General features: G+C 39.2%; 2 protein-coding genes across 6 annotated transcripts; one reads left to right on the forward strand and one right to left on the reverse strand.

The window, feature by feature from the left end:
* Window positions 1–207: 207 nt before the first annotated feature.
* Window positions 208–6,779, forward strand: mitfa (melanocyte inducing transcription factor a). Of its 4 annotated transcripts, XM_073468357.1 has the most exons (9): window positions 208–240; window positions 919–1,131; window positions 1,223–1,318; window positions 1,454–1,562; window positions 2,029–2,112; window positions 2,493–2,549; window positions 2,900–2,975; window positions 3,189–3,336; window positions 6,375–6,779. In XM_073468357.1, exons 1-9 carry the CDS (start codon window positions 208–210, stop codon window positions 6,777–6,779), a joined length of 1,221 nt encoding a protein of 406 aa, XP_073324458.1. The 4 variants fall into 4 exon arrangements, with proteins under 4 accessions (XP_073324458.1, XP_073324459.1, XP_073324460.1 ...); XM_073468358.1 differs by lacking the exon at window positions 2,029–2,112 and having other exon boundaries at window positions 919–1,185; window positions 2,466–2,549; XM_073468359.1 differs by lacking the exon at window positions 2,029–2,112 and having other exon boundaries at window positions 919–1,185.
* Window positions 6,780–10,861: 4,082 nt separating this feature from the next.
* eevs (2-epi-5-epi-valiolone synthase) lies at window positions 10,862–21,242 on the reverse strand. Of its 2 annotated transcripts, none has more exons than XM_073468925.1 (8): window positions 21,187–21,242; window positions 20,088–20,153; window positions 19,761–19,829; window positions 17,581–17,737; window positions 14,415–15,048; window positions 13,015–13,218; window positions 12,609–12,861; window positions 10,862–11,323 (listed from the first exon to the last, which is right to left on the reverse strand). In XM_073468925.1, exons 1-8 carry the CDS (start codon window positions 21,206–21,208, stop codon window positions 11,226–11,228), a joined length of 1,503 nt encoding a protein of 500 aa, XP_073325026.1. In that variant the 5' UTR covers window positions 21,209–21,242; the 3' UTR covers window positions 10,862–11,225. The 2 variants fall into 2 exon arrangements, with proteins under 2 accessions (XP_073325026.1, XP_073325027.1); XM_073468926.1 differs by lacking the exon at window positions 21,187–21,242 and adding an exon at window positions 21,044–21,067.
* Window positions 21,243–21,296: the final 54 nt, after the last annotated feature.

A 21,296-nucleotide genomic window follows, 5' to 3' on the forward strand; every position in this document is an offset into this window, starting at 1 on the left:
ACAACACAGCTGTAGGAGGATGAGTCTCAGTGTCCTCCTCCATTTCTTAACTTGCATAACTAATGAGCTTCAAGCTGTGGATATATTAAGCAGGACTAGTGAGTGCTCTCAGTTTTGCACACGCTAGCTCACAGTCCACAGCGTTGGCTAGCAAGATAAAGGGATTATAAACTGTAATTCATTTTGATCCATTTCGACTCGAATAACATGTTGGAGATGCTTGAATACAGCCACTATCAGGTGAGATGGACTCATTTTTCTTTAATATTATTCCAAAAAACAAAAATGGATTGAGGCTGAGGCTAATTATTGTGATTGAATAGCATTTCATTGTGACAGTATGTCTGTGAAAGACTGTGTCATTACCCCACTTACAGTTTATCTACACTTGCTAAACACAAGTCAGAACCGTTGGCCTAACAGAAACAAGCAGTAGCATAGAAAAGTGAATGAAATGTTGCATGAACTTTAATTTATCATTACAGATCATGTGATGCAATTTCACTGCTTCACATTGTCCCTTCTGCGGACATGTCAGGAGTCGGCCATGCAGTGAATGATGCTGTCCAAATAATCTGTGCTGCACATTTGTTGGGAGAAAGAGATGTGTTTCAAGACAATGCTGCAAGTGTTCCGCTGCAAGTGTTCCAATGCAAGCCATCAAAGTCTCCTTTTAAAATGGTGTTTTCAGCTCTATTGACAGGCATAATACAATAGAGATTAGTAATTAACTGCAACTCAACCTTACAACTCGATTCCTTTTGATTTCCTTGAAAACCAAGCTTATGATTTGATTTAGATCTAAAATGGATTTATCGAACATGAAACTGTTGACTAAGCTGTAATACAAAATGTGATAGAAGACCAAAAAATCTAAATCCAAGGTTCTAATGTGTCTAATATGTCTTGCCCGTGAAGGTGCAGTCCCACCTGGAGAATCCTACCAAGTACCACATCCAGCAGGCTCAGAGGCAACAGGTGAGACAGTATCTGTCCACCACCCTGGGTGGTAAAGCCGGCAGCCAGTGCCCCAGCCAGCCCCCCGAGCACGGCATGCCACCCGGTCCTGGCAGCAGCGCCCCCAACAGTCCCATGGCCCTGCTCACCCTCAGCTCCAACTGTGAGAAAGAGGTATGCCTGCTCATTGCCAAACACTTTCACTACATTCAGATACCCCGATACACTGTAATTACTGAATAAAATGTGGTTTTGTGTTTTCTAGATGGATGATGTCATTGATGATATTATTAGCTTGGAGTCAAGTTACAATGACGATGTTCTCGGACTTATGGAGCCGGGACTCCAAATGAACAACCAGGTAACTTTTCCAAGTGAACCCGACCTTTAAAAGGATGCATATATAAAAAAATATTACGTTGAAGGGGTAGTTTATAAAGAATTATTTATATACAAGGCACTTTCATTTGAATGACATTACTTTAATACTGTGTAGCTCCCTGTGTCTGGTAACCTTCTTGATGTGTACGGCAACCAAGGACTTCCTCTCCCAGGCCTCGCCATCAGCAACTCCTGTCCGCCCAACATTAAGAGGGAATACACAGGTAAAAAAAAAAACTGCTGAAACATCTCTCACACAGTATCAGTGTTTTTACTGTTGATTCTCTGTACTGTACATTATCATTTGGGTTGAAGTTGTGGACAATGTGACTGATGTAAATTCAAGCTGTGAAATCATTTGACAGACGATTTAGCACACGTCATTGTGACCGATAAGTGACTCTAAGCAAGGTCTCTTTGCAAACTTTACCTTATCTGGTAGTCAAATGTGATTGAAACACACACTGAGAAAAGTTTCTAATTGTCTAAGATCTGATGAGTATTTGTGCCATTATAGAGTAAAATATTTTGTTTATTATGATTAAATCCTAATAAAGGAGAAAACTGACACACCTCTGTTAGAATGTAGAAGGTGAAAGCATGACTTAAGGCCAGTGTCAATATTGTGTGCAATTTGGAAAAATGCACAAGATACCATTAAGTCAATCATTTGCCAAATAATTACTCCAGCTCCCGGCATGAAGCAAGTGCTGGACAAACCTGGATCCTGTGGCCAGTATGAAAACTATCAAAGGCCAGAGGGCTTTCCAGTAGGTAAGCAAAGTGAAATGAAGCAAGTGGAAAAGATGATGTATGTTAACTGTAAAAGCTGTTTTCAATCAGATTTTCAGAAACTGTACAGAAAGCATTTTGTGTATGACTAAATCGCACACAATATGAAAGAAGTGTAATTGTAGAAAATCAGAAGCTAATTGACATGATTTGAACTTTATTTCCTGCTGTAATTCACATAATAATGATTTATTATTGGCTGTGACTATCCGGCATAACACGTTAAATTAAAATGTGCTAGTAGTAACAGATTTACTGTGCATTATGTGAACTACTAACATGTAATTCCATTCATTTTATAGACTTGAATGAAATGATGACGCTTTCTTAAACAGGCACTCATGTTTCTCTTTGCTCCGCAGAGGCTGAAGTTCGTGCTCTTGCTAAGGAAAGACAGAAGAAGGACAACCACAACTTAAGTGAGTCGATCAAAATAGAATCAGTTTTTCGTTTTCAGTGTAGTTCTGTGGTAAAATGGCTACTTACATTCTGAGAGAACAGACATATTAACCGTTTTGAGAAGTTTTCTATGACATTTTGATTGGCTTATTATTTCTTTTCAATTTTATTTTCAATTTTCATGCATTTCAGGTTTTTCCAATTTCCCTGTATTTCCAATTTTCAATAAATTAAAAAAAAATGTGAATCAGATTGTTTTTATTTGTGAAAAAGTTGATTGATTCGTAAAATTATAATTTATGTTGATTAAACCTTGAAAGACTACAAAGGTGTCTGTACTTACTGTTAACTCTATATGACAACGTTTTAGTTGAACGAAGGCGGAGATTCAACATTAACGATCGCATCAAGGAGCTGGGAACGTTGATACCCAAGTCAAATGATCCGTAAGTGTTTTTTGTATACATTTTAATTGTAAATGCATGTCTGTCTGTCAGTTTATTCATTAACATTGTTTTCATTGCCTCCTCTTCACACGCTTCAGTGTCCTTAAAGTGGAATGACTTATTTGTTTGGAGGGGCCGTAAGGAATCCTGTGCTGTTCGGGTCAGCTGGTCAGCTGACTCTGACTGTAAACCTTTGTCTCCTGTATACCCCAGTGACATGCGCTGGAATAAGGGCACCATTCTCAAAGCCTCAGTGGACTATATCAGGAGGCTACAGCGGGACCAGCAGAGAGCCAAGGAGCTGGAGTGCAGGCAGAGAAAGCTGGAGCACACCAACCGCCATCTGATGCTGCGTATACAGGTAGGCCATCCATCTTTGGTGGAGCAAGCCTTACTGAGTACTTCACTAATACAAACAGTATTGCCACAGGGTATTTCATTCCTCTATCTGTCCATCAGAGGCTAAAAATTGCAGTTGCAGTGGTAGTTGTACATAATGTAATTTTAATGTTATAAAGTACATTGCTTGAATATCTAATTTATTAGATGGGTCATCATGAAATTTCAAAAGATTCATGGTTCCCAGATGATGAATCCTACTGATTTTGGTGATCCCTTGACTTTTTTCTCTTTTTTTCTAATATTAGTGGTTTTGAGGGAAACCATTGGATTGATTGACACAAATGTTGGTACTTTCATGTCCCCCACAGACTGAATTGTAATAACTTTGGCGATCCTTTGACGTCTCCTTTAGGGTGACCATCAGGTCAAAATTTCAATTTATTTCACATTTTTGGCTTGCAGTGCAAGACTAACTAGACAATTCCCCGTTGGGAAATCGCGAGAGTGGGCTGTGCTGCGCTGCATGTCTGTGTGTGTGTCGCCTGCCTGCCTGCCTGCCTGCCTGCCTGCCTGCCTGCCTGTGTGTGTCTGTCTCTGTGTGTGTTTGTGTCGTCTGCCTGCCTGCCTGCCTGCCTGCCTGCCTGCCTGTGTGTGTCTGTCTCTGTGTGTGTTTGTGTCGTCTGCCTGCCTGCCTGCCTGCCTGCCTGGCTGCCTGCCTGCCTGCCTGCCTGTCTGCCTGCCTGTCTCCCTGCCTGCGTGTGTGATTTACATTGAAGTGAATGGAGCAGTTGAGAGCTGCTCTTGTCGGTTAGAGGCAGAGAAATCAAAAACCGTAAATCCTACTGATAAAGTAGACACATTGGGAGAAAGAAGACAAGTGTGGCTACACCTCTGTGAAAAATCACGGTTCTACTGTGTAATCTGTGGCTGGGGTCGTCACGGAAAGAGAGAATTTCTGAGAGTTTTTTTGAGTCTCTACCACTCTGTCATTTGGCTTCTGCAGCCTGCTGCACCAACATTCTGCCATACACAATCATTGAAAATCCTGAATTTTTCCAAAATCACTCACCATCATTAAAGGGTCAGGGTTCAAAAACAAAACATCGTAGGAAAAAAGTTCAAATACAACTTAAGTACACAAGACCCGTGCCTACATTTTAAAGTTTGAACGGTGTTTGTAGGTGAAGGTAGGCCAGAGCAGGAGATGTTTGAAAAAGTGGCAGATTTGCAAGGTTTTTGACCTCATCCCATTCATTGCTTATGGAAAAGGTTTTCGCGTCTCACGACGCGAAAAATTGATTTTTGGAAGATAAAAATAATAGCAAACCGAGTCCGATCGAGCCGCACGTGTTGATATATTTTTTGTTTGTGTGCGCTCAACGGTGCGGCACGAGTTAAGCGCCGAAAGTTAGACAGAGTGAATATGAATTGTGTGTCTCTGCTGTGCTGGCCCAGTTGATCTCGGTTGCTACGGCAATGGTTGTCGGAACCCCCTAGCAACGGCCTGTGACAGAGCTGATCTGAGAGTGACTTTTGGCTCAGAAGCAGGACTTCAAACTACTGCTATATCTTCAAAACCAAACATGATATGGGCAAAATTTCTTCACCATCAAGCCAGAAAGGCCTTAAAGAACACAGCCATAATTTTTTGTGGTCCTAGCTTCTAAAATGTGGTAATAGGAGCGAGTTCAAAACAGGTGCAGTTTGGAAAGTCCTGGAAAATCCTCCGCCCGATTAACATTGGAGTAAATGGAGCAGTTGAGAGCTACTCTTGTCGGTTAGGGGCAGATAAATCAAAAACCGTAAATCCTACTGATAAACTAGACACATTGAGAGAAAGAAGACAAGTGTGGCTACAACTCTATGAAAAAATCACATTTCTACTGTGTAATTTGTGGCTGGGGTCGTCAGAGAAAGAGAGAATTTCTGAGAGTTTTTTTTAGTCTCTCCCACTCTGGCAGTTGGCTCTGCACGAACATTCCGCAATACACACCCATTATAAATCTTGAATTTTTCCAAAAATCACTCACCATCTTTAAAGGGTCACCGTTCAAAAACGAAACATCGTAGGAAAAAAGTTCAAATACGACTTAAATAGACAAGACCTGTGCCTACATTTTAAAGTTTGAATGGTGTTTCTAGGTGAACGTAGGCCAGAGCAGGAGATGTTTGAAAAAAGTCGCCGATTTTTTGAGTTTTTTTTCCTCGTCCCATTCATTCCTTATGGGAATTTTTTTTGGTTTTTCGCGTCTTACGACGCGAAAAACTAATTTTTGGAAGATAAAAATAATAGCAATCCGAGTCCGATCAAGGCGCACGTTTTGATGTATTTTTTGTTTGTGTGCGCTCAACGGTGCGGGGTGAGTTAAGTGCCAAAAACAGAGCGGGAGGAAGAATAATAAAAAGAGGCGCGAGCAATAACAATAGTGGGCTGTGCTTCGCACAGCCCACTATGGACACCTATAGCTTTGCTATAGAGGTGTCCATAGTGGGCTTGCGTAGCACAGCCCACTAATGACACTCCCATCAGTCTCATCTTAGCATTGTGTTTAGTGATGATTAGCAAATGTTAAGACAATAAACAAAGTAAAAGATTCTACCTGCTAAACATCAAAATGTGAGTATTGTCACAGTGAGTGTTAGCAAGCTGACACTGGACTCACAGAGCCAGTAGCAAAGTGAAAAATAATCTTTCCCAGTGTAGTATTATGTTGATTAAACCACAAATGTGTTGTCTAAATCATAATTTTTATTCTGTAAGATAGGAAGACGACTGAACTTGACTATCTAGAGGAAGTAAAAGTCATAACAAAGTTTCCTTAGGTGATCCGTGGAAGGATCATTGCATCCGTGCTAACCATGGCACAGTGGTTAGCACTGTTGTCTCACAGCGAGCTCTTGGATTCGATTCCCAGCTGGGGAAGAGCCTTTCTGTGTGGCGTTGACATGTTCTCCATGTGTTTGCGTGGGTTTCCTCAGGGTGTTCTGGCTCCCCCCATCCTCAGGAACGGGTTTCACTACATTGTACTCAGTATGATTTCATTCTTCTTTGTCCAGGAGTTGGAGATCCAGGCCCGTGCTCATGGTCTTACAGTGGTGTCATCCCCATCTGTCTGCACATCAGATCTGATGTCGCGATCCATCAAACAGGAGCCCCTCCTCGGCGACTGCCCCTCAGATCTCTACCAGCATAACTCGACTCCTGACATGTCCCCTCCCACCACACTGGACCTCAACAACGGCACCATCACCTTCGACCAGATTCCTGCGGACACCGGGGACTCTGGCCATTATGGAAACTCCAGGACCTGTCAGATGAAGGAACTGGTAAGGGACAACATCCTGGCGCCAATTTCCCCAAGTGATCCCCTGCTGTCCTCGATGTCCCCAGAAGGCTCCAACAACATCAGCAGCCACCACAGTTCCTGCTCGAGTATGGAGGAGAAGGAGCAGGGCTGTTAGCATTGTCCAATGCCAGGGGCCATACTGACACTTTCTATCTCAAGCATCCCGGCGAGGAGAGTGACTCCATATTTTTTCTTATACGTTGCCCATTTAATGCTGTTCAAATACTATTCGTTAATGTTATTGTGACATTTCAGTTCCTTGATTGTACACAATATTTTACATTCTAGGTGGAAAGTTAAGAATCACTTGACAATCATATACAAAGTGAGAAAATCTGCTGTCATCACAGAATGGTCAAATCAATGACTTTAAAGTTGTCAGCCTGTTCATTTTTCTCTTCTTTTAAACAAGGGTTTTCATATTTGTCTCACATATACAGCACTCTGTATTGAACTGTATGAGATAACATGCATATGTGAAAATCTATTGAGAGTAAAGTGCAAAATGTTTCTTCTTCTGAAGGTTTCATTGCAAGAATTGCACAAAACATAAGTTGATATTTAAAGCAACCATTGCTACTGGCTACACTAACTAGCATGGTGTAGAAATTGGCGCCCCCCACAGTTACTAAGTAGAACACCATTGTCATAAATACAAATCCCAGGTCTGTGCACTGTAAAACTTCATTATAGAATTTAGTGGAATCAACTTATCTTTTCTAATTAACTTAACTTAAATATACAATTTTGTTTGTTTGATTAAACTTACAGTTTATAGGTTTTATTTTCAGACCGCTTCTGAACTTATAAACATGAGTTCTTTTAACTTGAAGTCTTTTGAGGCTGTGATCCTACCCCCTCACTGAAGTTACATATTGCAGAAACAAGACACTGTGTCATCAACATGATTTTGAAATTGTTATTTTAAGGTAAAAAAAAGTTACATAATGTTGCTTTAAATATCAAAGGATCAAATGTTGGATATTATTGCATATTAGTAATATTTTTGAAACATATTTAAATTCATATGATTTTTTACCCTGTGCTCTGAATGTATTCTGAAGAAATAACAAATCGAGCATTGAGCAAATAAGAAGCATTGTCATTATTATTTTTTAGGTAATGTGTTTTTATTGTTGTTTATTTATTTTGTTTTTTCTTCGTCCACAGAGAGCTTATTTTCTTTGAGATTTTTACCAGTAGTTCAGAGATAGGTTTCTCTAAGGAGTCTTTAAATGTATAACAGCTCACATTACCCTGTATTAAACTTTTTTTATTCTAACATAATGTCAGACATCACAACTTAATTTGTGCTTTATCAATATAAGGTAATTGTATCCCATATGACAAGAGCACTATATATATTATACCTGGTCTTCTGGCCAATATGTATTATATTACTTTTGCCCAAAATGTATCAATTGCTTCGTAGGCACTGATCAACCATAAATGTGATAGTTATCTTGCATAACTCAGAGCTGAGTCAATGTACGCTGGGGGAATCTAATTTTTTTTTATGTCTGTACAGAACATACATATATGTTTGTTGTCTCTTACCAGCATTTTACAAAAACTTTGTGATGCTGATATATTGTATATAGTGTCTTTTGTAAATAAAAAAAAGGAAATTTTTGTGGTGTGAAAACTACAAAAGATCCATTGACATATCTGGCTATAATTATTTACGGATCATTTGTGGGGCAGCATGCAGTACACAGGCGTGGATTGGCCGTCGGGAGCACCAGGAGAAATCCAAGTGACCTGGAAATCTGATTGGCCTGGAGTGTCAGAGCAGTGTTAACAATGCTAAATGAAATGTGCAATTCAAAAAGGAAAAAGAACAAAGGGCAGCTACACTGTAAAAATAAATCGTTTTAATGTTTAATCAGCGTTCTGATCATATACATTACAACACTAACAAAAAAAATAACATTTGCATTTTAGAACATAAAACAGCAAACTTAACAAACTGCCCAGCACAATGCATGATGGGAAAAGTGGGCAGTCTTCAACTCCAATAATCTCAGCACTGTCTTACGCGCAGAAAGTTGATAACAACACGTTTATGTTTTTATCAAAGTTTATGTTGTGAAAGCCCTCATTATTATAAATACACCTACAGAACTAATACCTCTTTTACTGTTAATTGTCACTGATTTTATCTAATCACTAAATGTAATTATAGTGTTAACCTTGAATGTAACATTTCAAAAGGTAGAGCTGAGAGGGAGCGCATTAGAAGGAGAAAAGCTTGGGAGGAAAGTTCTGCCAAATGCTGTAAAATGACAGATATCTTCAGGAGCAGAGGTCATGGCTGCCCTCACCATGTCATATCACAATCACCTTTCCTGAGTTGATTGTATTTTTAAAAAAAAACGTAATCATGCTATGGAATGCAGAAGATATGGCTGGAAATAATCTGGAAAATAAAAACTGCGCACTCTTTTCTGTCAGGTGGAAGTAGAAGAGCTGCCAGAGCATCATGGTGATAAATTTATCTCCAGTCAGAGCTCTGAAGGAAATCCTGTGTGCAAAACAAAGTGCACAAAAAACATATAAACCTGTATGATTTATTACCTTAATTATAGAGGTGCAACTGACTGACTGTTGAGCCTGAGGATGCATGGCAGTTTCTTAAACTTAAAGTGAAAGACTTGAAAATAATATAACAAAAACACAGTCTGCAGTCTGTGACTGAAGTGATATGGAGATTGGCCAGGACTGATTCCAGGCCTGAATTATTAACCCAGCCTGCTCCTGGCAGTACATGAGACTGTGAGTCAGAAGAAAAACTCTTCAAAGTAACATTTTGTTTTTGTTACTTCACTGTCATGTTTAAACTTGACTTTCAAATATTATAAAATTATATTTTAATATATTCTTAGGGAATACATAACACATTCACATTTCTTAAACACCACATTTCCTTACCATGGCATATACAGTCTTCATAATCAGATGCTGATAGAAAATGTACGTTTGTTTTAGCTATAGCGTTAAGTTACTTAGTCTTCAGCCTAAGAGAGTGCAACAGAAGGCTTTAGTTATAAGGTTTAAATAACTTTCTTCATTTTTCTTCGAAAAAGTTCCACGTGCAAGTCTGAAAATGTTGTAAATTAACATTAATATGCAAATGAACAAGTAGCTCAATTTAGTAACTTTTACAGGCACACGTTTACCTCAAAACAAACTGTACCTAGCATTTTTTAAGCTACAGTGGCTTGTAATTAATTTCATTTCAAGTCATTTCAAAATAAAAAATCTTGTAACCAGTTCAAAGTAAAAAACATAAGCGGCTGTAACTTGAGAGCTTTCCCCAAAGGGAAATTTGTAAGGCAGGATGATGAAGGATGGTTCAGTGTTCCCAGAGAGAGGTATTTCTCCACTCGGAATGTGGTTAGAAGTACCTCATGGTCAAAACTGTCAGTAGTAAACCATCAGTAGTTAGACAGCTAGCTTGAACTGGGGGCTATCCATCATTTTAGGTGTTGGGAAAGACAGCTGGAATTACAAACCAGTAAATCTAGGGCCACGAAGGCATCTTCATTTGTTAGTATTACTGTCTGGTTCAATTGTACCTTTCTAACCACAACATTCTCACGAACAGCCAGATATTTTCTCAGCAGTTGTTGGAGACTAAAACTGAGGTAAAGGAGAGTGACTGTTGGACTTAACCAGTAACGTTAACCACACCCACTTAATGTAGACAGTGTGTCAGAGTTGTTTGTTCGCATGCCATGGAGTTCTTCTGCTCTGTACTGAGATTTTTTTGCTAACATAACGTTTGCTTTCACTTACAGACAGCTGGTTGTGAGTTGTTCCAAATTTTGGGTGAAATATTCCTTTTGGTGCTAACAAAGTCCAATGGTGCCATATTTTTGGATCAACCTGGATGTTAGCTGCCTTCAGTGCTCCCACAGAAAATTATCTTATGTGTCTGATAAATTCAGAAAGTAAGATTTGGGGAAAACAGTAATCAAAAATAAGTGTTTTTGGGTGGACAATAGTTCCTGTTGTTTTCATTAAGGTTTGTGCTGAGAATGTTAGCTTAGCCTGATGAAACATGTATCCTTGCTGATTTAACTTTCAGGTTTAACTTTCATCTGTGAGTGGTGGTGTTGCCCTGTTGTTCAAAAGTTAGAATTGCTACACATGCCATTAGAAAATATGTCAATGAAAGTAAGGGTGCGCACAATGTTTGATTAGCAGTAAAAAAAAATTTATTGGTGCAAACTACTCAGTATTTTACAGACATAACAAGAAACTGGTTAGCAAGCTGCCTGTTACATGACTGGCTAGCTGATGCTATGCATGCATGATTATAAAAAACACAAGTAAAAAAAAATCTTTGATCTGTTATACAACCTTAAATATTTATTTAGAAGGTGAGCAATATCTGGTTTTGTCATAATAATAATGGATTGTAAGAAAAATAAAGCAGTGCTAATAAGGTTACCTCCCATTCAACGTCTGAAAAATCAAAAGCTAGAGTACATTCATAAAAAATTTAAACATATCATCATAAAAACAGACTGAACTGATACAGTTGTATATCGGCAGGTTAAGGGTCACAGTTGCTGCCAGAGGAGATGCTCAGCTCATTGCACCATTTTTCGTAAGCTCTGTGCAGGATCTCACAAGATGTGTTATTAAAGATTTCTGCAATGAAAGAAAAAAGCAAAAAGAGCATGTGTTTATTACAGCGTGTATTACATGAAGTCTGAATAACTGCACATTCAACAAATCTTACAGGGAAAGAAAGTTCCCTGTCAGTGCATTAAAAAAAGACCCATATGTGCTAACCCGGTGTATTCATTTGTAGGACGAAGAAATACCAGCAGTACTTTTTGCATGTTTCGGTTAAGTTAAAGTGAGGGAGCCATAAGACAGGTAATGGCAGTGCCCGGTCGCTCTCTCCACATGCTGTACCACAGCAGAGTTGTTATTTTACGTTCCTGCAAAACCATGGATATGTTAAGTTTGTACGTTTCATATGTATTATATCAACATCTCTACAATGTCAAATCCAACATGTTGTCACTCAACTCGTCAAATATAGCAGCTTGGTCAGTGGCCTTAAGCTTCAAATTATGACACTCTCTGTACACCTCTAGCATCAGTCTTGAACGTGAAGGGCTCCGCGGTCAAATTAGCAATAATATGCAATATGAAACATCTGGCTAGTCTTTCAAAATAAAGCTTGTAGTTCACATACAATATATGGCATACTATGACTTTTTTATGACTTTTGGACTGATAATTATGTTGTCAAATGGTCGCTCATTGGTTAGGTTGAGGCACAAAAACTACTTGGTTCGGGAAAAGATCATACTTTGGGTTAAAATAACTACGACCTGTTGTAACTTATGTCACGCAACTTGCGTAAGTGACTTAAGCATGTCACTTATGCATGAGAGACCACTGTTCAAGATGGCACCAAACACTTGATATTTTAATGGAGATGCTGGGACATTTTCCAAAAACTCTGCATTTTTAACAAGATTTAAGGACAATTTCCAGTCGGGCTTTTTGGCGACAGATCCAGGTAGGCCAAAACAAAATATTTCCTTCAGCCTTACCAAATAGCTATTGTGCCTAAACCTTAACAGACATTAAGCACAGTGTTGTCATGACATTAAACTGAAAATGGAACATAAAGAAACGTACAGTGCCACATTTATCTTGGTTTATTTATTTATATTGGATTGTGTTTGTGTACAACTTTGATGCAGTGTTCTTATTCCTGGCAAGAAATAAATGGATCAATGTCTGCTGGCAGATTCCTGAATTACCTGATTGTGCAATAGTTAAAATTTGTTTTGCTTAGTCGGCTTGGCTATCAATTAAAGGAGCCCCAGAGAACACAAGTATGATCATAGGCTAATAGTTTGAGCTCTCTTGTTTTTTGTTTTGGTAAGGACAGTCTCATTCAAGTGATTCTCACCTGCTTGCCCAAGACCAACAGGCAGAGGCATTCTGACCAGGCCTCCAGAGTGCTTCAGTCTGTCCTGCAGAGACCTCTGTATGAGCTCCATGGTGCAGTCCTCATGCCAGACGGGCAGCTCCAGGCCCACCATGCAGCTGATGATCCTTTGCTTTTCCTCCTCTGTCAATAGACCACTCTCTTTGGATACGTAAACCATGTAGGACATGTCGATGTTTACTGCCTCACCATGCAGCAGGGAGGGGAGAACTTTCTGTAGGACGAGGAAAAAGTGAGATAATGTGAGGACAAAGGTGGAAAACTTAGACCCCATCCATATCAATTGTAGGCTCACGTAGAATCAAATGTGTACTAGGTACAATATATTGCATATGTATAATATCATCTGCCATGAGGGATTCATTACCATCTCTAATGCTGGACTGATCAGGTGGCCAAAGTCCACGAGTCTGTTAAGGTCATCCTCCCAAAGGTTTGGGGCGAGCTCCTCCAGCATGGTCGTGATGGCTATACGAGTTACTTGTGATGCGCCCTGTAATTTAGTGTCCAACAGCACACGGCCGTGTTTCTCAAGAAGCTCAAAGAGCCCTTTGTTTTTCATCAAGGCCATCTGCAAAGAGAACACATAGAAAACTTAAATGAGCAGTTCAGAACACACAAAAAGTAAGTACATAATGTCTGGGAGTCAGTTAGTGTATCAGGTTAACACTTTTGCCATCAGTGGAATTTGAAACGTCCCTTTGGTGACTCCTGGAATAGCCGCTGTACTGTACATGGCATGTGTGAAACTGCAGTGCCTAACCTATGACTGCATTTCCAGAATAGCTAGGACTGTATACAAGGTTTGTCTTTCCTATTAAATATTATGAGCCCTATTTTTGTGGGGGCGCGACAACCAGCAAAAGCAGTGCTCTGTACTATGACCGTTTGTTTGTTTGGTATTTCCACCTCTGATTTATATTCACACAGCTCTATTGCACATACATGAACCAAAATAGCCGCTGCATTTGGAGACACCCACACAATCCGTGCACCCAAGACCTACCACTCTGCATTTAAATAACTAAAACAAGGCCCCATAACAATAATATTTTTTATTGTTATGAAGCAATTTGTGGTATTAGCGGGTGATCATGCTGATACTAGAATTCACCATCATCATTTTCCAGTATGCATCAGATTAAAGTTAAATGCACAGTATGTCATTTCTGCCACTACGGTTCTCTCAATCAAAACAAAACAAAAGAGTAAGTAGCATGGGACCATGCTATCGCCTTCATTGTTAAACAACCACCATTACTGATGAAAATCGATGTACATGACTCAAGACGAGGTAATGGATTAAAGTTTTATTCACGTTATGTTTTATAGATGTCTCTGGATTTCTCTGAACGGGGCTCAGCAGCCTCTGTGGACATCATGATAGAGGTGAAAAGACTAAAGCAGAAGTTGATGAGGAAGCCAAAAGGAGGAAAAGAGAGTGTGACAGAGCATGAGACGAGTGTAAATCTCAGTCTGGCTTTTCCACTGCAGGAAGCTTCCCTAACACAAGCTGCAATTGTGCTGTTGGACTAGTAAATAATATTAGCTGGCTTTGGGGGTTTTATGCTTTGTGTTTTTTGCACTTGTTGATGTTTGGCTGGTCTGAGTTTTGGCAACGCTGTGCAAAATACTTGAGAATGCATGTTTACTTCAAGTTTCAAGACATAACATTGTTATGAAGTACGTTACGTCTGACAAATTGTTACAGAAGTGTTGTTTTAATGCAGAATTGTTAAATTTTACATCTTTAAATAGTCCACGTACCTTTAACATCTCTGCCAGCCCGTTGGAGATGTGTCGTCGAGGAACAGTCTGTATAAAGGACAGGTCCAGGAAGGCAGCAGCGGGTGGGATGTAGGCGCCCAGCTTGTTCTTGCAGTTTGCAAAGTTAACCCCCGTCTTTGCCCCCACACTGGCATCAACGTAAGACAGCAGTGTGGTTGGGACCCTGATGTAAGGGGTGCGCCTTCTATAGAGCGAGGCAGCCAGGCCCACGATGTCCAGGCACACCCCTCCACCGATGGCAATGATAGGCTCGGTGCGGCGGTCAAGGGAGAAGTTGTTAACCTCTTCCAGGATCTTCAAGGCCATCTCCATGGATTTGTTCTCCTCTGTGGTTGGTAGAGCCAAGATCTTGAACTGGACATTGTTGGCCTCCATATATTCAGTCAGCTTGGGACCATAGATCTTGTGAACTTCTTGGTCAACGACCACAAAGCGTTTGATTGGCTTGTTTGATTTCTTAAAGTCCTCCAGCTGCTGCGGGTCGGTGATGTGGCCCAGTAGAAGTGTGTCGTTGGCTGGGTCCAGCAGGTCCTGGGTCTCAGTTACCTGGTAAGTAAAGACGATGGGGCTGACCACCGTCCAAGTGGTGCCCTTTTCTGTGATGTTCTCATAGCTGCCACACAAAACACATGAAGACATAGTTATTATAATGGAATGGGTACCAATTATTATGCATGTTGTTTTAAGGTGCTTTCTGTTTTTCTAAAGTGCTAAATTTGTGAAAAAGATGCACAAGATGAACAACCAATAAAAGAGGCATTCTTTCAACAGTGACTTGAGTATTTGAGACACAAAAACTATTTGACAAAACTTTTTGCATAAAACAACAGGACATAGGCAACTAAATTAAACTGTAATCTGACTCTAAAGCAGAGTATGTACTGCTTTCAAAAAAGAAAACATGAAATAAAAATGACTTTAATAGAACTTTTAACAGTGCACATGACAACCTGCCGCAAAATCAAATAGCTCATTGATATCAACAACCTTGGCTGGGCTTCGCCAAGCTGTACAGATCGTAAAACAACAGCCGATATCAATGGGGCTCTTGTCTACTCAGCATCAGTTTCTCCAATAGTTTCTCTGTTAGACAGAGGCCCCAGCTGAGTCTCAAGGACCACATTCAGCTAGAACACAGTGAATATCCCAACCGCTAAGAAATTAAACGTCAGTGCCTCAAATCTCCTTGTCCCTGTTTTGGCTAGAAGAAGAATAAGCAAGTTATTATCAGAGCCCTCTCTTCCTACGGGAACAAACACGGCAAAACACTAAAATATTCGTCTCCAAAACTCACAGAGGAGGCAGATTAACTTTCTCAATGTGATATTTCTTAACATTCGGGTCTGCGTCATGTTCAATTAATAATTAATAACATTATTTATGAAAGGAATCTAGGCCTTTCTTTTATAAATGAGACCTGGCTTGAGACAGGGTAGTCAACATTACATCTACTTTTCTTTAACTTCACCTAAAAAAATGACCCCTAAACTTTATATTTAACACTTGACTGCTGATTAAATCCTCACCATCTACAGATTCTGATTATCTCTCTTCATCTAAATCTAATACATTTGCAAGTTTTGCAGAGTCAAGCTATTAAACACAAGATCAGATATACAATGAAAAACACACTCGTCATATCTATGAAACTATTTCTCCCACTGTGCTCTTCTGTTTTACTGTAATTAATATGTTGAAAAGATTACCCTCAAGCCACCACATGTGCCCTTTACAGTTGTCTATAGGTGTTCGGTTGATTGACAGCAGAATATCTGCGTGTGTTATCTCCTCTGAATTATGGCAGTTACCTGTTGAACTGAAAAAAGTGTAGCCGTTCCCTGAAGACATGCATAACTTCGGGCGATATTCATACCAAAGTGAAATACCTGTTACACAAACTCTGATTCTATTATGAAAAAATGTCAGCCTGTCTCCTGAGCTACACAAGCCAGAATAGGATTTATTGGATTCCTGAGAAACATTAATTATCACACGTCTTTTACAAATTTGTTCAAATTATGGTGTAACATTACAGTAAGGTCATACTTCTGCAGAATCCTGTTTCAGAGTTTGATCACTTTCATTAGAAGGAGACAGCATGTATGTTTATACAAATGTCAAGAGGTCTTACCTTATGTTGACCGCTTGAACTTGTGCAAACTATGCTAAGTGCAAAGCCTCTTTCGGTTGGAGGTCACGTTGGATGGCTGGGATTGCACAGCATGTGACATTGACATTGGAGCCTGCTGTTCCAATCTTATCTCCTGCAGCAGTCAACCTTAGGTTAACTTTCCCTCAGTATGACCACAAATTTTCTCAACTTGAACCAAGTAGCTGAATCATAGTGTGACTGCTTCCCCCCAAACCCCACCCTGCAACATTTAAAGACTGAGAGAGGACTAACACTGGAAAAAAGAAAGATAAACTTATTGACAAATTGCAGAAAAGATAGTGATTGATTCATTTTGTCAATTCAAATGATAACTATTTGTTTTGTTTTCAGTTTTAAGTTGAATACCAATGTCCTATCAATTCATGTAAAATCATAATGTCAAATAATAGTTTCTATTTTGACTTCATAAATGTCTAGCTGTTTAATATTTGACCAACAAATAGATTTCAGATTTTTCTACTGAAGCAAGGAGGATGAAGATGTAACCTTACATCCTTACTGGCTAATGATTTCTGAAATACAATGGTTACAATAAATTCCCATCCCATCCCACTGCTGCCTCCACACTAAAATGGATTTTATTTCCCCGACATTTAAAATATTTAAAAAAGCTTTCACTCCAATTTTTGCAATATCAATCCAATCGCCAAATCCAAATGTGGAGCTTATTTTTGCTTGTGTAACACAGACAAGTAAATACTAACTAATGCATTCTGTAAATGATAAATGCAACCATCTATCAGACAGTGTTACCATCACATATATGCAACTTTTTCAAAATGTACTAAGAGGGTCAGAGATAACATAAACTATAGCATAATAAATCTAAATAAATATGCAAAATCAAAGAAAATAAACGGACCCAATAGGCGATCATACAGCACTGTGACATGATCTGCCACTTGTATCACACATGTTCTATTTAATTACAGTATTTTAAAGAGAGTGGTTAAAGAATTATGTTATACTCACATTTTTGCAGCAGACACACAGTCACCTGTGTCCTTTTTGACCTTCTTTGCAAGTTTGCGCTTCCAGGTACCTTTGACCCGCACCAGGCAAAACTCTGTTTTGTTTTTCTTGGTGTCGTTGTCTCCCAGATTAACCTTGCCCATTCTTGCAGTGTTGGCTGTGAGTCGAGAGGTGTGAACAGAGCTACTTACTATAGAGTCTGAATATTGAGAAGCCCCAACCAGGAGTCTTTAAATACTGTATAGTATTAAGAGGATGCCCCTGAGGCAAGGGAGGAGCATTTGCTTTCGGCCTACTTCACATGTCATTACATGTGTTATTCACTTACACAACTGTGAGGTAACACCTTTTTGGATTTTTTATTTTTTTTTCCATTAGTGCAATGTATTACAAAGCTGTATAATATATAGGTCATTAATTAAAGTAACTGTGGTTTTGGTCAAGAGAATCACATAATATTTAATTTTTCTTTCAAATTACTACTAAATTAAAATAATTAATCTGATACATTAATCCCAAATCAGTATCTGTACAGTGGCATAAACACACTTTTGCTGCAGTTTAGCAGGTTTTTAACAACACTTGGCACATTAAACCTATGCCAGGCTATGAATGCACAGGCAATTCTTGTTGAAGACCCATTGAGTAGGATTTAAGGGATTAATAAGAAGGAATTAAAAATAATATACATAATAATCCATTGTGTTTTCAATGTTGTATTTTGATTAATGTGTAATCCAGCCCATTCTCACTCCCAACATGTCAAAAATAGCCTGGTCAGTCTGCCTTATACTTGAAAGTTTAACGCTTCAGTTACCCCTCTAGCATAATTTCTGGAAGCTCCCATTTAGTGTAGTAATGCGATGGTGGTGTAGAGATGGGTGGCAGTCAGGGTGGTTGGGTGACTCATTGGTAGGACTTTCCCCAAGAGAACATAGTTCTCGTCTGTGCGTGACAAAGAGTCAACAATTATTAGTTTTTAAGTAATGTAGGCTAATTAAGTTTACTTGAGTAAATTACATAATGTTAGGTACGTAAGTGGTGCGACTGAATGTTATAGTAACACAAAGCAGTATTTTTTTCCTAAACCTAACCAAGTAGCTTTGGTGCCTAAACCAAACCAAACCCTCAACTGCGCAACAGATATGTCATTATATGGTAAAAGTTTGTCAGCAAGCTTTATTTTGAAAGTCTAATTGGACATTGCATTTTACATATTATTGCTAACTTGACCACAGAGCCCTTCACGTGCAAAGTGGACACTAGAGGGGAAGGTAGAGCATCCTACCTCCGGAGGCGGATCAGAGCCGCAGCAACCGTCCCCCCTCTCCGCCTCTGAAACTTTCATGCACTTTCACTCTTTGTAAGTCTTAAACTTTCACCCTGAAAGGGCAGTGTGAATGGGGCTATCGTTTGAAGGTTAAGGCCATTGACCAAGCTTCCGTATTTGATGAGTTGGGAGTGATAACATGTTATCACCTGAAACTAAGAATCGTTGTTTTTCATTATCTTAGAATGAGCCTCTTATATTCACCATCCACCATGTTGCACCGTCATGTTCCAGAAGTAGGCCAGGATGGACAAATCAAATAAGGGCAGGTTTTAGTGTCAACCATAGGGAAGGGGAAGACAGCGATTGCTCAGTTGGTTGCAATTTGCAACCTCACCGCTAGATGCCATTATATTCTACACACCGGACATCCTATGATATTTTCATTGTTGGTGTTGATCTTTTCATGAAAGTTGTTCCTTGTATTGATCCTGTCTTCATCTTTTGTCTCGGCCTCTATCTTCTGCACACTTTTTCTCTGACTCACAGAAGGACAGCTGCAATATACTTTTACGTTCCAGTGCAGTCCTGAGATTGCACAAAATGAAAAAATACCAAGAAGTAAATACAGATTTTAAGACAAACGAAGAAGAAATGAAAAAGTCTTAACATTATGCACTACTTCAGTAAACCCTGCAAATGCAAAGGAGCACTGTTCAACTTTTTGATGGTCGACAATATTCTCGCTAAAAAATATTTGAGACCAGGTGAAGTATAATTATCCTATAATTTATCTTTATAGGGCTAAAATGGGACATATATCCATTGTTCAACATGTTACACACTCCCATAACATTCCCTTTTAATTACTGTCTCTTTGAAAGGCCTCTAATCCACCTTGTATTCCCACCTGAATCGGCCGGTGGACCGTTTGTAGTGGTCGGGGACAGTTTTCTGTAAATCACCTTGGAAATCCAACCTTGAGAGAACAGTGGGAGAGAGTGGTTGGTTGGAGAGACTAACATCTGTTCACTGTGTGTTCCACCAGTTGTTGTATTTGCATTTTAATTACTACTTACAGTTTAATACAATACTATTCAAAATAGCTAACAACTATGGCCTAGTACACAGGAGTTGAAATTTGACACTGTGACTGCATAGACAGACAAGGGATTACGCCCCCAGTGCTGGAACAAAGGTGACTGAGTATGGGGCCCAGTTTTTCCCTTTAACATACCATTACGTGCGTGTTGAAGGGTACTGGTACAGTACTGGCCTGAGGTGGAATCCCTGTGGAATGTACCTGTAATTATACAAAATTAAATGACATGTTGAGAAGCTCTCCACATTTAAATTATTGTGAAAAACATGCTTGCCATTTACCTTAATTTCACTACCATTAATAACCAAGTCAAGGGCCAATGAATAATGAATAGTTTGAATAATTCTACAGGACTTCAAGTCAAACTATTCTGGTAAATCTTAAATGTCTTTTTGATAAACAATCATCTATTTGTTTCTCTTGGGGTAGAATATAGTATAAAAGCATACACATTTCCATATATGATACTACTAGTTTGATCACAATCAGCAAAGCTAAAAGACAAAAAACTAACACAAGCAGCAGGCGATGATCAACACCAAAATCTCGAGCTCCACCTTGGGACCACTTGGCATCCGTGTAGCCCTGACTTAGAGATATAATATAAAAGTATTTCCTGTTCAGTCATTTTATTTAATGTTTATCAAAAATTGCTCTTAGTCGTTGTTATCTGATTACTAGTTATTTTGTTTGGCTACCTCACAGCCTGACAGTTCTGTTGGTCTACTAATATCACAATAATGAGTTTGGTTACAACCCTTTGGTTCACTGTTAAAATACGATCTGATTCCGTACATCTCTTTGTAAGTCTGAAATTTAACATGAATATAATCTCTTAGATGTTATGGCTATGGTGACGAAAGGAAGCCAAGGACAACCGTTGTTATAATGAAGGGGGGTTAGAAATCACTTGACTTTTTAGCAGGACACAGCTTGTGCAGAGTGCTCGGTGCCTGCAAGGCCTTCAATCAAATGTTAGATAAAAATACAGACACACAGTCAGACATAAAAACAGCTCCCTTTGACCCAGTATGGTGAGATTAGTAAGAGACATAGCCACCAAAATATACTGTGACTATTCCCTATCATACCTTGTCTCTCCCCAGCTCCTCTCCAGAACAATCTTGCTGTCTTCTGGCTAAAGCACCACTCATTATGTTTTTTTTAAAGTTTTTTTTTATTAAATATCACTAAGGCAAACATGTAATGTCTTTATTGTCTCTGAGAAACTTACTGTCCAAGCTACTGCGGGGCATCAAGAAAAGCTCCTCATTTATCAGTCAGACTTTCATCTGACTACTGACACTTGATTTATATCACTTAGATTAGCAGGAAATCACAGGT

This window comes from Pagrus major, chromosome 6 (assembly GCF_040436345.1).
Source record: "Pagrus major chromosome 6, Pma_NU_1.0".
NCBI classification, from domain to species: Eukaryota; Metazoa; Chordata; class Actinopteri; order Spariformes; family Sparidae; genus Pagrus; species Pagrus major.